Raw genomic sequence first — 17136 nt, forward strand, 5'->3', positions numbered from 1 at the left:
CTTTAAGGGGAGAGTTCTGAGGCTGCTTATAGACAACTGAGAAATTATCAGTAGATCAAAGGAGACATTGGAGGAAGAAGAGAAAGAGATAAACACATAGAGAGACAGAGAGACAAAAGAGAAAGACAGAGAGAGAGAGAGAGAGAGAGAGAGAGAGAGAGAGAGAGAGAGAGAGAGAGAGAAAGAGAGAGAGAGAGAGAGAGAAAGGGAAGGGAGAGAGGTGGAGTACAATCTACTAGAGAAGACAAAAAATGAATAGGATTTAGTAGTGCATAAAGTGGCGATCATCTGGACGCTGGACCATTTGAGACTGAAGTGAAGCGGGAAATAATGGGGGCAGTGCCAGAGGGATTAGAGATAAAGAAAAGGAGAGGATAATGAATTCTCAGCAATTGAAAACTATTTAAAATTTGAAAATTTTGTTTCAAATTCTAACCTCATTTTTTTAGTATAAAGCACAAAGCAAAATCTTCAGCTGAGGAGAAGGAAGGAAGTGATCATGAAAGATTCAGGGGGAAAAAAAGGTTTGAAACAGGATCTCATAGGCTTTCTAATTATAAGAGACTTTAGAGAGGTCGAAACCTGGCTCAAACTACTCATTTTACAGATGAAGAAATTGACTACAAGATAGTAACACAGGTCCCAAACCTGAATTCAAACCTAGAATTTCTGATTCCAGATAACAGTGTTCTTCTCACTACACCTTTGGTTTCTAAACTATTGGAAGATGAGACCCCTTGTAATATAAAAAAATAATTCAGAGAACATATCTCAGATGATAGAAATTGTGCCATTACCATATCATTGAAAAAGCACATTACAAAAACCTGCTATGAATGTATTAATGATTTTAAATGACTTTGTTTTTATTTATCATAATAACATATACATATATTTGAAAAATAGCAACACATATGTTTGCAATACATTTAAAATTCAGTCTATACAATATACATTTGCTAGTTTATATTAGTGAACCTATTTTGTTGTAGCTAAATAAAGACCAATGTTAGGTGCATGTATGAATTCATGGACCCCTTGCTATAACTCTGTGTCTCGTCTCCTAAAAGGTTTGCAGCCAATGCATTTGGAACCATTGCACCAAACCATGCTAGAAGGATTTCAGAAGATTCCACAGGCTGGTCAGCAGGCAAAAGGACAAGCCCAGAGAAGTCATCCAGAAGAGGAAAGGTCAGGAATGTACTGTAGCTTTAGGCAGGCAAGCTCGCAAATCTAGGAGATCAGAGAGAGTGACAGGAGTGAGCAGGATAATACCAAGGCAAGATTAGATCTCTTCCTTTGATACTCCCATCTGGTCTCAGGTCATAATGTGAAGGTTAACCCAGTTCTGATTTGGACAAAGGCAGAAATGACATGAAACACAATACAGTCTCTCAAATTTTAGAAGGCACACATTTTACTTTAATTCTAAGTAGAGAATTTTCTATTCAGAACAGACTTTTTGAAGTGCATGGGATTACATCATGTCAATGCCCTAGAGTTTGTGAGTCTAAACCTTCCACAACCTATTAACTTTAGTATTGGAATTACAGGAAACTAATAAAGAAACCACTCAAACTTCTCAGCCCATGAAGAGTCAGGAATTAAGAAAACAAATTGTCCATTTATTCTTTCAATCTAAATTTTAGCCCCTAGATTTTCTGATGGAAATGAAGATGTCTTTTCTACTTACTTCTTACTTCAAGCACCGATAATTTCTTCAATGCAGGTCATCCCTCCAATGACGTCGATTGTATCCCCTCCATGACTTATGTAGTCTTCCACTAAATTTTGTAAAATTAAAAATTAGTAATGATATCCTTGATCATCAATCATTTTTTTCATAGTAATTCACTAGGTAAATCCAAATTGACAATGAACTGAAGAACAAATTTTTGTCTTTTGGTTCTAGATATGATAAGAAGGTGAAATTATTATGCTTCTCTGTGTGGAAGATTTTTTTTTAATATTTATTTAAAATAAGAAAAAACAAAATATAAAAATAAAAACAGAAAAGAAAAACAAACAAACAAAACAAAACATTGTCACATGCCTAGAAGAACATCAGGGAGGATTCAAAATATGTACAAATAAATTTCCATTTCAAAAAAGCATATATAATAATAGAAGAGATCATACTCATGATTTGTCCATCTTTTATCTGCTTCCTTGTAGGTTATTCTTTTGTTCTCTTTGTGTACTTTTTACTAGAAGAGGTTTTTTTTTTTTTTAAATAAACAGGGTGCCCCCAAAGATCCAAATCTGGCTGAAATTTTTCAATCCACCAGGTATCCATGCATTTCCAAGTAAAGTTAATACTATTTGGAATGAAGGCAGTTTATTTTTCATGGAATTAGTTCAATTAACAAGAATGTATCAATATTAAAATTGTGAAAACATCTAGGCATCTCCTTGGATACAACTCCTTTTCAGTCATATTTTGAGTAAGTTCAACAAATGCTATTCTTAAAAGGACCTGTCACTTCAGTCAGTCACATTGGGCCATTCAGTTTTATTTGAGTGAGGGGTGTACTAGAGCCAACTCTAAATGGCTTGAGAGAACCCATTATTAAATTTTCACAATCATTGATTACTACAAATCAGGGCTAGATTTTTTGTTTTGTTAATTGTTTAGATTTTTAAAAATATTACTAATACAGATTAAACCTAAAGGTGTATATGTTTCCCTCCCCCCCCCCCCCTTGGAAGGTCTGTTTGTTAAATATTTACTAGCATACCCTTTTACTGCGCCATAAAAATATTAGAGGCTCAGTAGAGGTACAGTAGAAGGCTCAGAAGATGAATTCATCATTAGTTATAGATTAATAAAAATAATGATAGATTAATATTATATGTTACTAACAACGATAATTTGCAATTATACAGAATGTTAAGGTTTGTGAAGTCCTTTATATCCTTTATCTCTTTTGAGCCACATGCTACCCTAAATTTGAGCAAACCTCACTAATTTTCATATTAATTCCTTCCTCTGCATGCAGAGGACTTCCCCTGAATTCAGTAAACATTTATCAAGTACCTAATATACTAGACATTACAAAGGAGAGAATTTAGATGGTGTCCTGTCCTTACTCTTATGTATATATAAATACATAACATATATACAGAGAATTATAATATTTAATATGACATGAAAAGTGCAATAGAGGTCCAACTAAAGTGCTTTGTGAGAGTTGCTGTTATAGTGGAGATCAGAGAAGGAGGAGGCATTTGTGTTGGTCTGGGTAATTGTTCATGTCATTCCCTCTGGTCACAAAGCTCTTCACTGTGATCTTTGTTTTCCTAACTCCCGTCCATCCTTCAAAGCCTAGCCGAAGTCACATTTATTCCATAATTCTTCCTTGAATGCTACAATCTACAAAGATCTGATCTTTCCCTTCTTTTATATTCTACAATATTTACCATCTTCATGATTTACTTGTTACTGATCTGGGAATATTATATTGCTAACATGATTATTAATTCAAATGGGATGCTACCTGAATTAGTGGATAGATTTCTAGATTTGGAATTTAGAAAAGGAGAAATTGAAACCTGTCCTGAAGTTTTAACTATATGACTTAGGTTAGTCATTTAACTCCTCTATTCTTCAAACAACTTTCTAAGACTTATGTGGTTGGTCACATACTTAGAGTTCATTATTTTAGTAGTTTTTTCATTCATATCTGATTCTTTGTAACCATTTTTGGGGTTTTCTTGACAAAAATACTGGAGTGTCTTGCCATTAACTTCTCCAGCTCATTTTACAGATGAGGAAACTGAGGCAAACAAATTAAGTTAAGTGACTTGTTCAGGGTTTCACACTTCAGGAAGAAGAGTCTTTTTGACTCCAGGTCCAGCACTCTATCCACTGAATCATCTGGCTGTCCCCGAGTTTCCTACACTGACCAAATGATAAATTAGTCTATGTTCCTGCACTGTAACTTTAATCTTATTTTGTTATTTAAGTGACATTACTGGCATATCTATTTTACTTATACTATTCCTAGTACTAGATTTTGTACACACTAGGCTGTTCTAATCTAATTCAAAAAGAATTTATTAGTCCTGATTGTATGCAAGACACTGTATTAGGTGTTAAGGATACATAGATAAAATGGAAAACTGTTCCTGCCATCAAAGAGCCTAGACTGTACTGGGAATTAACAATTTGTTAATAGATATATATTTCCATTTCTGTTGTCCTGCATCAAGCAATAATGAACTCTCTTAAGACTTTGTTTAAGGAAACATAACACTGTTCTGTATATAACTTGAAGTTTGGAATGCCCACACACAATAGCAAATTAAGCTTCTTAGAGGGTTTAACCATTACTCTATATATTTTACTGTGATAGATGGTTGATACTATGTGGGAGAATAAACTGGAGAAGAAAGATAAGGACTCCAACAATTCACACTTATGTAGAACTTTATGGCTGACAAAGCACTCTACATGTCTTATTTCATTTGATCCTCACAATAACCGTGTGGCAGATAGTGCAATAATATCATCCCCCATTTTCCAGTAAGGAAATTGTAACTCAAAAAGATGACTTGATTTGCCCACATGGTAAGTGGAAGGCTTTAACTTGAGTGCTAATTTTCTGAATCTAAGTTCAGGGGAAAAATCATAAATTCCAGAAATTATCCTTTGCAAATCTCTGAGTCCTTCATTAATTTTCTTTCCTAAGTTATTCATTTATGTTGTCATATCACCTGACTATCCTTAGAATACAAAAATGATATTGTCTTATGAGATCAAAGGAGATAACACTTATAAATTGCTTATTTAGCACATGTTTGTCACATAATAAGTATTTATTAAATGCTTGTTCTCTTTCTCTTTAGAAAATATTTTATGAGTTTCCTGTTAGTTCTCAGTTCCTATCAATCTACCTTATCCCTCATGTAATGTGTGTGGCCTGTACCAGGATTTGAGTTCAATTGATACTGATATATAGACTTACATATAGAAGGAATATAAATTATACCCACTTGGCCCCATGTTTTAAACCTCTTCTAGCTTCTGGTAACTGTTAATCAACCTCATAAATGTCTGACAACCAAATAAATAAAATATCATCACACTTTTATAGATAATATATTTCAAGCCCAGAAATGGCTTTGCAGAATTTATTCATGTCAGAAATTAAGACCATGAACATACTTTATGGCATATTTCTTTATTTGCTAAACTTATATTCCCTGAACAAATTTCCAAAGAACTAGAGTTGTCTGAGTAGAAGAATGAACAAACTCTTGGATTATGGGAAATGAGCAAATCAATTTTTTTTTCAGTATTCAACTAAGAAAAGAGGGACAGTAAATTTTAAAGTCATCTATGAGGTAAATTCAATTCTTTTCACCTTCTTTCATCCCCTAGTCAAGCAAATATTCAAAGACATCAAAGTGTAAGTCTTGAAGTGGAGACACTGCCTCCCCAACAATCTTTTCTCTAGGCTCTGTAGAAATTGAGGAACATTTATGAAGCACCACTGATACATGTCAGAGTTGATATCTATCATGTAATAAAGGGGAAAAAGGGAAACCACTTTTAGTGTTGTCATGCTCATAAACTTGATTTGGTAAGACAGATGCTTCCTAGATACCTAGTGGAGAGAGGACACCAGAATGACGCTGAAACACTTTCTTTCTCTGGAATCAGGGTAGTTTTTTTTGACTGTAATGAAAAGCTCTTGGTAAATCTCAATAAGATATCTAAGCAAATGAGTTGTCTTTTTCCTCTGTGATGGTGGTTGGCTTACCACAACAAAACTCATGTAGAGAGCATTTACTGATGAATGGGGGACAAGAGAGCTTGATCAATATGGAACCAAAAAATGAGTAAAAACAACAATGAATTCATTATGGGGGACCTGATCTCCAAAATTTATGTAAAACTGAGCTAAAAATAAATAGCAACTGTCCTAGGTTCAGTTTTCCAATGCTGTTCACCACATAGGCTCAATGATTGCTGACCAATGAGTTTCACCTACTGCTTTACTTTTACCTCATCCTTTTCAAGCACATACTTTGCTTGCCCATAATTCTGATGCTTATTAGATCCTCCTGGTCATGACCTTTTCTTAGCAGTTTAATTGTTTTCCATTCTCTTGGTATAATGTACCAAAGTTCTCCAAAGCAGTGACAAAATTCTCTAGGGAAAATTGCTGGTAGCTATAATATGGGCCACAGAAAATAATCCTTACATTTTTGTTAAAAAGTTTTTTAATAACACATTAGAGTGACTTTTAAATGTCTTCACCAGAAAGGACCTTAAACAAAGAATTGGAAAGATAAAAGGATCTTTCTAGATTTAGAAGTAAGAAAGATCTGGTAGTAGCTTTATGTTGGAGCTGACTTGGACCAGATCTTGAAAGCCAATTATTAAATTTTCAGTGTGAACATTTATACTTGGAAATCAGCAAATGCTATAAATCAGGGCTTGATTTATTATTTTGTTATTTGTATACATTTAATAAAATGGTAGAGAAAATGTTAGTAATGCAGATTAAACTTGAATGTGCTGTGCACATATTTTTCTCTCTTGATTGGATTTTTAAGTGTGACTTTGACTGAAATCAATGATTAATATCCCTACTTTTTTTTTCTAAATAAATTCTACTTCTGATCCTTGTTATTGTGTTGGTGTATATCTCTTATTTCATATTCCTGCTAATTCTTCTATTTTTTTCTACCTCTTCTACTTTTGTTGTACTGCATACTTGTTGTAATGGGCTGAAGCTTGAATTGATGTGCTGAGGTCCCAAGCATGTGAGGCTAAATAGTAATTGGACCATTCTCTATTAATATATATGCTTGGAGAAAGAATGGCCCCTGCCCAGTCTTTGTTCAAGTCCTGATGTGTTGTATAGGAAATGACGATTTTGGTGGATGGAGGCAGAGGGGCAGGAAGAGTCAGGGAGAGACTATTGGCTGGCTTCTTGTCGCAGCTACTCACATTGCTATCACAATCCCCCTTCACCTCTGATCCCACTTTATCTTCTATCCTTCTTCACCTCCACAAAGAATAAAGATCGAAGATTTTCCCCTAACCTGAATTCCTGATTCCGGCTGATTTTAAATACACGGTCACCACAACTTGTCTCACTAACATTTAACCTCCCCCACCTATGAATCTTATTATTCCTAATAATAATAATAATAATATATATAACTATATATAATATTCTAGGACCTGTATTTTTTTTTTATTGTTGCTGCTGATAAATCCTGTAAGCATTCTAATGGTAGCTCCACAGTAATTTAATTTTTTGTTTGTTTGTTTCTTGTAAATTTTCTCTTTGAGTTGGCGTTTTTCAAAATTTAACAATAACATTCCTATGTGTTTTCCTTGTAGCATCTCACTGAGGTAGCGATTTTTACTTTTCTCTCTTGTTCTATCACTTTAGGACAATTTTATTAGATTATTTCTTGTATCCTTATGCCAAGATTCTTTTTTTTTTGTCAGTCTTCTGGTAGTCCAATTATCCTTTTGTTTTCTCTTCTTGATCTGTTTTTAAAAATTTCTTGTTTTTCTAATTTTTTTCCTTTTTATATTTTGTATTTGTTATTTCTTGGTCTCTTATAGCTTCACTGGCTTCCCCTTGAGAAATTCTAATTTTTGAGGAATAATTATCTTTTTTAAGACTCTGGATCTCCTTTTCTAGTTGGTTGACTTTCTTTTCATTTCTTTTTACTTCTTATTTTTCTTGGATTTTCAAAAGTTTTTCCTCAGTTTCTCTCATTTGATTTTTAAAGTATTTTTGACTTCTTTTTGGACAGGTGGCCATTTAATGTTACTTTTGGGGGTAGGAGAGCCTTTTTTTTTTTTTTTTTTACTTCAGTGTCTTCCTCTTTAGATGAATCCTGGTATTCTCTATTCCCATAGTAACTTTTTATGGTTTTATTGTTACTCTCTGTTGTCTGCTTATTTATTTAGTTGTTTTTGTTAATGAGAACTTATTAGTGTAATCATTTTTAGTCCCAGGCTGAAGGGAATGGTGCCTCTTGCTTCACTTTAGTTCATCCCTCTGGCCTGGAACCCCCAAACCAAGAACTCTCCCCTCCTGCAAGTGCCAGTAGTCAGCAACTTCCCTGCCCCACAGTTTCTGCACTTACCTAATATGCTGATTCTCCACCTGATTCCTTATCAGCTGATACTCCCTCAGTCTTCCCAGAGTCAAACCCTTGAGCCATGCTTTCCAGAGAGTGAGAGCTCCTGTGGTTCAGGCTGACCTCAGCTAGCCCAAGGGTTCCCTGCTTGCTATTTCTGGGAGCTAGCCTGGAAATGTTAACATTTCACACAGGTTAAATCTAGTCCTAGAGTCTTTCTTACAGATCTTCTCCTTTTGTTCCAGAAGAACCAAGATTCTGCCTCAAGCTCAAGTCTTATTTGTTTTTCACAGGACTATGTTTCTCCTGAGGCAACATTTTGTTTTATTTCTGGGAGAAAGCTGGAGAGCTTGGAATTGTCTGCCATCTTCCAAACTTTCTTTATGTTGCATAATACAGGAAGATAGGTTCTTCCTGATTCTTAGTTCTAGAGACCAAGGGAATTCTCTACTATCTTTGTCAGTTGAGATTTTCATAGAATTTTCTGAGATTGATGGGAAAGTCACTGAAGTGATGAAATATTGATCCTTAATTTAACTGATCAATAAATTGATAATAGAAGAGAATACTGCTGGAAGGTAGCGACATCTACCAAAAGCAACAAATTTTCTGGTAGCTAATTTCTACTTAATCAGAAAGAATGAACTCTTCCTCCCAACTTCTATTTCTTTAATTCCAGGGACCTGTTGAACTATTGGGAAACTAGAGGTTGAAGGACTTTGGTTTACAGATGCTCTTTGTGTATGACTCTTTCAGATTTATAGCATATAAGCATATATTTATGGTTTATTAGAGTTGGAAAGGATTTTATGGATGCTCTAATCCAAATATCTCACTTTTCAGAGGATGAAACTGAGACCCTGATTTAGGAATAAAGAAGAAACATATCCGGAGATGGGTAAGAAGTTGAGATCTAAAAAGCCATAAAATGTAATTAAGAGATACTACACTGGAAGCCTGTTAATTGTTTGATTGAGTCAGGGGCCAAGATGTTAGTTTTAACTTTGACATTAACTTGCATTGTGACTTGAGACAATTCCTTCCCCTTATTTGCCATGGTATAATCACTTCCAAAATGAAAGCCTTCATTGAGTACTTCTGACTCTCCACTGTGGATATAAGGATACTTGTACTATGCATGATTTGATTAATGTAGTAGCCTCCTGGAGGGGGACTCCTTCCAACAATGTAGAGTAGTACCCTTTTGATTGCTGTAGTTTATCAGGATATATAATTTCTCCCTTAGGATTATTCAACATCCCCAGGGTTTATAAAATGTCATTTCATTCTTGGTGGTTTTCTCCCTTCACTCTGAAGCTTTCCAATGCAAAAGAAAATTCTGCCCAGCACTTTTGAGTGTGCGCGCGCGTGTGTGTGTGTGTGTATGTGTGTGTGTGTGTGTATAGATAAAAGCAAGAATTGATTTGTTACTATATTAGTCTATCAATAAAATTATTCTTCAAAATATCTTATCATTTCCCTATGGAGAAGCTTACAGATCACATTCTTGTTTGTCCCTGCAATTTTCCCTTCTCTCTAATCTTCACTCTATCCCCTGCCCTCTTAACAGCTCTCTACAAACATGCACAATTTTTCCTCACTTTTAAAAGCAACAGTTAACAAGCAAAAAAAATTCTCATTATTTCCTAACATCATCTCAAACTATATTTTTATATTTCTTCTTCTTTTCCTCTCAATACTCTCACTAGCTTTTCAATGCTTTGAAATCTGGCTTCCAACTTCATAATGGCTAAAACTGTTCCCCCAAGTTATAAATTAGCTCTTAATTGACACATATGATGACCTTTTCTCACTTCTAATCTTTCTTGATGGTTTTTTTAATATTTGATATTCTTGGATAGTCTCTTTTTTGTGAGTTTTAGTAACACTTCAGTTCCTTGACTCTCTTTTTACATGTTTGACCTTTCCCATTTTCTTTTTTGGATTATGTCATAGATCCTAATTTTGTGTGTACCTTGAGGCTCTGTCCTAAGCCTTCTTCTTTTCTCTCTCTACACTCTCTCAGCAACCTCAACTCTTATGAGTTTTTTGATCATCTCTATACAGATGACTCATTGATCTATATTATATATTTCTATAGCTTCTGATCTTCAGACCCACATCACTGACTGATAATTGGATATTTTCAATTCAATATCTTATAGGCATCTCAATCTTAATATGCACCAAAGAAAATTTGTTAACTTTTTCTCTAAATCTATTCCCTTCTATACTTTTCTAGTTTAATTGAAGTCTGTAATTTTTCTAGTATCCAAGTTTCAAAACCTCAGTTATCATCCTTGATTCTTTATTCTCTTTCACCCCACATATCCACTTGTCATGTCTTATTTAATTCTACTTCCACAGGATCTCTCCAATCCATCTTCTTCTCTCTACTCAAAAAACAATTGCCTAATTCACACTCTGGCACCTCTTATCTGGATTATTTTAGTTGTTTCCTCATTAGTCTGATAATCTGAAGTTTCTCCTCTCTGCAATTCAAATTTCATACAACTAATTTTTTTTTCCCTTAAATACTTTCTTTCTTTGTCAATAAACTCGGAAATATGACCTCAGACACTTATTGTGTGACCTCAGACAAATCAGTTATGCCTGTTTGTCTCAGTTTCCTTATGTGTAAAAAGAACTGGAGAGAGAAATGGCAAAGTATTCCAACAAAGCCCCAAGTGAGGTTATGAAGAGTTGGACATGACTGAAATAACTGGACAATATAGTCCCTTTATTGTTCCTTTAGCTCCCTTTAGCCTCAAAAATCAAATACGAACTCCTCTGTTTGATATTCGAAGCCCTCCACAATCTGGTACAAACTTATCTTTCTAGCTTTATTATATAATACCTCCATTCTCACACCATATAGTACAGCCAACATGCCTTTTTATCATTCCTTACAAAGGACACTTTAAGTCCATCTCTATATTTTTCGACAAGCTGTCCTCTATTCCTGGAATTGTTTCTTTTACTTGTATTTGTGTTTTGAATACAGAATACAGTCCCTGACACTGAGTAAGTGCTTAATGAAAGCTTGTTGATTGATTAGAATACACTTCCTCCTCAATTACTCCTCTTAGAATATTTAATTTCCTTTAAAGCTCAATTCAATCCCTGCCTCCTGAATGAAGTCTTCCATGATTCTGGCGCCTCCCTCAATTACTTTGCATTCGTTTTGTACATATTTTCTCCTTCCTTTCCCTCCCTCCAATTTCCTCCTTCTCTCCCTCCTTCTCTGTCTCTCTCTCTATGACTCTGTGTGTGTGTGTGTGTGTGTGTGTGTGTGTGTGTGTGTGTTTGTCTCTGTCTCTGTGTCTCTCTCTTTATCTTCCTCCTTTCCCTCTCCCCTTCCTCCCCTCTCTCTTTCAACTCACTGAATGCTCTCAATCCAAACTGACTTATTTACATTCATAATACTATTCTCTCTCATCATGTTAATTCTCTCAAACTATATTGATTCACATCTCTCAAGTATATAATACAAATCTTTTTTTTTTTTATTAATGCTACTCCTTTTATCACAACTCAATCATCTTTAGATCTCTACAAAATGACCAACATCAGCCCTGAGACCATTTCTTGGCATCCTTAAATAAATCTTAGTCATTCCTGGCAGTTATGTCTCCTTATAGCTTGAGGCTCACATCTGCTCTTTCTTTCCTAAATGACTTCATAGCATTTTGCTCCTCTGACACTTGGAATTCCCTGCTGAAGTTTCTGGCTCCCATTGCCTAAAGGCTGACCTCCTAATAAACTTTGAGAATCTTTAAAGTAATTGTGTAAAGGTCTCTGCAGTGGGTAAAATTATCTGTTTACAGATGCATTCCCACACAGAGAACAGAAGAGCACCTGGATGAAAGTGTAGCAAACACTTCATTCACATTCCAATAAAGTCAATCCAACCAGACAAACATTCATTAAGATGTAGGATTCTTTATTGGCTCCTACTATGTCTAGAACTCTGTGCTGAGAATTGTAGACATAAAGATGAAAAATAATATAGTCCTCGTCCTTATGGAGCTTACTATTACTGGAGGGAGGAAGGTATATTGCAAAAAAAAATAAGCACAAGTTTATGTTAGGTTATTACTAAATACACAAGATATGTTAAAGCAGCATGAAAAATTCTTGGAAAAATACATCACATTCAGCAGACAAAACCAAAAAAGGTTTCATGAAGGAGATGGCAAGTAACAAGAATAAAAACATCCAGCATTAATATAGTATCTACTATGTGCCCGGTACCATACTAAACAATTTACAAATAGTAATTCAACTGATCCTTGACATCAACCCAGGGAAATAGGTACTATTATTATTTTCCTTTTATAGATGAGGAAAATGATCTGGATCTTGAAATAAAAGGGATGATTTCAACAAGTTTTTTTTTTTCAGTCCCTAGACTCTATAATCTACTTTAAAATTGTTTTAATAATAGGTTTTATTTTCAAAATTCATGGAAAGAGTTTTCCAGCCTTGAAAAACTTTGTGTCCAGATTTTTTTCTCTTCTTTCCCTCCATTCCTGTCTTCTAGACAGCAAGTAATTCAATGTGCAATTCTTCTAAACATATTTGTACATTTTCTTTGAACTACTTTTAATGTTATAATGCTATAATCTAATCTTTAATGTTATAGACCACTACTACTTTCTGGGTGCCCTTTCTTCTCTTGTCTTCTGTGTCACCTAACAGTGATTGTTCTTTATAACTACTATATTTCTGTCTTTTTGGGAAAATTCTTATACTATTCCAAGAGACTGTCGTTGACTCTCAGTTCATGTCATAATTCATTCCAATTATTACCCCATGGATCCTCTATCTTTGTATCTCTCCATCTGGATAGTCCACCAACATGTCAAATGTTTTTGAAATTTCTTATAAAACCTTAACTTTATAATTTGCAGTTCTGCCTCCAAAGTCACTAAACTATGCACATCCTTTGACTCAGTGATATGACTGGTAGATCTTTACCTAAAGAGATCAAGGAAAGAAAGGAAAGAACCATATACAAAATAATATTGATGGTGGTACTTTTTGTTATAGCAATAAACTGGAAACAAGGACAGAGTGTCTATCAATTGGTCAATAATGGCTGGACAAATTATGGCATATGAATGTATTGCAATATTAACGAAATGGTCACATTAGAGGAAAACCTGGGAAGAACTTGTTTAAACCAATATGGAATGAAGGGAAAACTAAGAGAACAATTTATTCAGTGACCATAATAGCATAAAGAAATTATCTTTGAAAGATGATCAATATGATGTCCAGCCATGACTTTAGAGCAAAGTTTCTTAAACTGTGGTATTACAATCTGGTATGGGCTCATGTAACTGAATATGAGGGTCACAAAATCATGATATTATCAGTAAATGCTTGATTGTATATCTATTTTATATACTTATATAACCAGGTTTGTGTAAAAATTTCTCAGATGAAAAGGGATTGTGAATGGAAAAAAAAACTAAAAAGTCCTGCTCCCTAGAACTAAGGATGAAATGTGCTACCCACATTATGAAAAAGGGTTGATGGATTCAAGATACATAACAAAAGAGACTTTAGGACAAAGCAAAATGTATATATTATTTTTTCCTTGACCATGTTCATTTGTTTCAGGGATCATGTTTTTCTGATTTTAATTTCTATTTTGGGAGTATGTGTGTTGGAAGAGAGAGAAAAGAAAGCCAGCAACAGAGTTGGCCAAAAAAAGAGAAAAAATAGGGGCTTTAAAACATTTTAATGCATAGAAGAGAACAGAGGAAAGACAAGAAACAATCACAAACAAAACAATTTTGAGTTACATGTTGAATTTATATATCTATAAAGCACAGCAAGATGTAAATAATGCAGTTTCAATTTCATGTACAATCTTCTTTTTCTGTTCTATTATAGACAAAAGCTCATTTTATTTGGTGTTTATTATATTCAAAATAAACCATAATTCTAAAATATAATAATAAATTACCTGACTTTCCCCCTAACTTTTCTATGTCTGTTAACTATATTAAGATGTTCTTCATCATTTACATTCATGGTTTTGAAGATATTCTTTTTGACTTTTCCCTCTATTTTATCTTACAATTCAACCAGCTGACATATTCTTTTGATTTTGTCTCAAATATATTTTTCGTTTCTATGCCATCATTTCATTTCCTACTTCAACCACCACCCTAGTTCATTTACTTATCTTTTCATATCTAGGCTATAATAGCCGAGACAGTAATAGCCTGACAACCTAATCAATGGAATTCAAATCCCCAGTGCTTGCATTAAAGACCCCTAACAATCTGGATCCAGCTTATGTTTTGAACTTTATTTTGTTAACTTCAGCATTTCACTTCACTTACTTTACATTTTGGCCAAATAGGACTATTCTCCATACTTTGTACTACTTTTGTCTTTTTTAAAATACCAGCTCCAGTTCTTGAAATTAATTCCTTCCTAAACACCATCTCTGTCTGGGGATGTAACTCCTTCCACTAAGGGCTAAAACCAACTTGTGATGTTCTCCAAATTGCCTTCTCTGAATCTCCTTCCCCCAAAGAAAGAAATTTCTTTACTCCATTCAAACTTTTCTTGACATTATTACAAGTTTCATCCCAGAGCAGTCTTTCCTACACTAATTCACTAAAGCGATTTTTCTGAAAACACAGGTCTGATCATGCTGCTTTTAAAGTCAATAAATTCCAGTGCCTCTCCATTAGTTCCAAGATAAAATATAGAATTTCTAGTTGGGTATTCATGTCCTCTCCTCATTTGTCTCCAATTCCTTCCTTCCTTCCCTGGCTTCCTTCAAGTTCTAACTAAAATCCTACATTCTTTGAAAAACATTTAATTCTATTTTCTTCCCTCTGTTGATTATTTTTCATTTATCCTTATAGCTTATTTATACATAGTTGTTTGAATGTTTTCCCCCATCCTCTTAAACTGTGAACTTCTAGAGGGCAGGACCTGGGCCTAATATGTAGTACATACCTAGAAAATGTTTACTCACTGACTGTTATTATCTAAATCTTTTAGGAGGATAGGTAGGTTACTATAGACTAAAGTTCCAGAGAGAAAGTCAGTTTTGGGGAACAGAAAACTTTCAAGTTTTCTGGCGGCACCAAGGAAAAATAGCCTGATGATGAGGAGAAAAATAGTTATCTGAAAAGATTGATATAGACATATAGAAAACTCAGCAAGAAACTTAGTTTTTTAAAAGACACACGCAGAAGTCAGAAATAATGATGCATAATATAGGATGTATATAAAACCATTGTGTGAAACCATGAAAATCGTGTTAAAAATACAACATTTCAGATTGAGTTGAAATTGATAAGAAAAGCTTGTCAAAGGAAATAATTTTTACAAAAAAAAACAAAACTGGGGGAAAGAGAAGGATGAAAGGGTGAGATTGTTGCTCAAGGTAGATGAGATTATCAACAATAAGGAGAAGGTACAGAGGCTCACTTTTTACTTAGTTTCTATTTTTCTTGACAAGGAGCATTAAGGACCTTTGGACTGGAAAGAATACAACAAATGTGGCTGAGAGTTGGTACTCCAAATGAGTAAAAAACATACTGATGAGCACTGAGCTATTCTTAATGAGTTCAAGCCAGTTGGCTCAGGAAATTGATATCTTTGGGCTGTGAAAGAACCAGCAGATAGGATAGAACAAGGAGAAAATCATTGTATCAAAGAAGAGTAAATATAGTTTCAGTTTTGTAAATAAAATGACAAGAAAATGAAATTTGCAAACTATTGAATAGTGAGCTTGATTTCCATTTGTGCTATATTTCTAATCTGTATTATTAAAGAAGGCATAGAAAAGGAATGAGAGAGCACAAAGCATCAGCATGATTGTATGAAGGGAAGATCTTGCCAAACTAATTTCCTTCTCTAACAAAGTTCCTAGGCTGTTACATCAGGGAAATACTGTTAACATAATATACAAAGATCTTATCCAAAATTTGATCTAGTCACTCATGCTATTCCTTTAGGGAAAAATGGAGAGAGATGACAGATTAGAAGTACAGAATGTAAGATATATTTTCAGATACATCAATATGTGATTCCCCACATCCTTTTTTGGTTTGGCCAAATGGAGTTTTGCCAGAAAGAAACATTTTGGGGGAGTGTGAGTATGTGGTGAACATGATAAAAATAAGAAAAAGGGTATTAATGAAATATTTTAAAAATACATAACAGGGAGCAACTAGGTAGAAGCAGGACTGTTTGAATAGTCAAAGTCCAATATGTATATATTAATGGTTGTCATATTAAAAATGGAAGATCTTCTGAACAGTAGCTTAGGGGGCTGGGCTTGAAACTTTACTATGTTTAATGTGATAGAAAGCAAAATTTCAATTTTCCAATGACATAATGTAACTGGACAATAGCATTAATATTAAAAAAAATCTTGATAAGCTAAAATACAGGGCTGAATGTTAGAAGATGTATGGCAATAGGGATGTGATAAGACAAAGTTGTTTCCAGGACATAATAAGTTTCATCTTCCCTGTAATGGTTTCTAGGTCCTCTACGAATACAAAATTGGTCACAGCCAATCATGTGGAATGTCTGACTTGTTGAGTACCAAAGATCACAGAAGTTGCCAAACCTTGATGACTGACATATTGACTAGACATATTTCCACATGGAGATGAGGAGGGCTGTATTCAAAGAAGATAATTGCCACTATACCTTGTTTCATACTCCTGTATTAGAACAAAGTAACCCTCATTTATTAAAACAAAGTAACCCTCATTTATTAAATGTTCAATGACTCATGAGTTGTGAACAGATTCAATCATTCTGGAGAGCAATTTGGAACTATGCCCAAAGGACTATAAAACTGTGCATACTTTTGATCCAATAGTCTTACTATTAGATCTGTATCCCAAAGAAATTATAAAAAAGGGAAAAGGACTCATATGTGCAAAAATGTTTGTAGCAGCTATTTTTGTAGTGGCAAGGAACTGAAATGGCTGATTACGTTATAGTATATAAAGGTAATGGATTATTATT

At 34.3% G+C, this 17136-nt stretch overlaps 1 protein-coding gene across 3 annotated transcripts in view; it reads right to left on the minus strand.

Moving 5' to 3' along the window:
- Positions 1-218: 218 nt before the first annotated feature.
- Positions 219-17136, minus strand: part of ZMAT4 (zinc finger matrin-type 4) — an 803377-nt gene continuing 786459 nt past the window's right edge. For all 3 annotated transcript variants that reach the window (XM_051975573.1, XM_051975570.1, XM_051975571.1), the window contains 2 exons: positions 1694-1784; positions 219-1233 (listed from right to left, as the gene is read on the minus strand). In XM_051975573.1, coding sequence (XP_051831533.1) covers positions 1721-1784 — 64 coding nt within the window. In that variant the 3' untranslated portion in view covers positions 219-1233; positions 1694-1720. The remainder of the gene's footprint in view (positions 1234-1693; positions 1785-17136) is intronic.

This window comes from Antechinus flavipes, chromosome 2 (assembly GCF_016432865.1).
Source record: "Antechinus flavipes isolate AdamAnt ecotype Samford, QLD, Australia chromosome 2, AdamAnt_v2, whole genome shotgun sequence".
In the NCBI taxonomy this organism is placed as follows: Eukaryota; Metazoa; Chordata; class Mammalia; order Dasyuromorphia; family Dasyuridae; genus Antechinus; species Antechinus flavipes.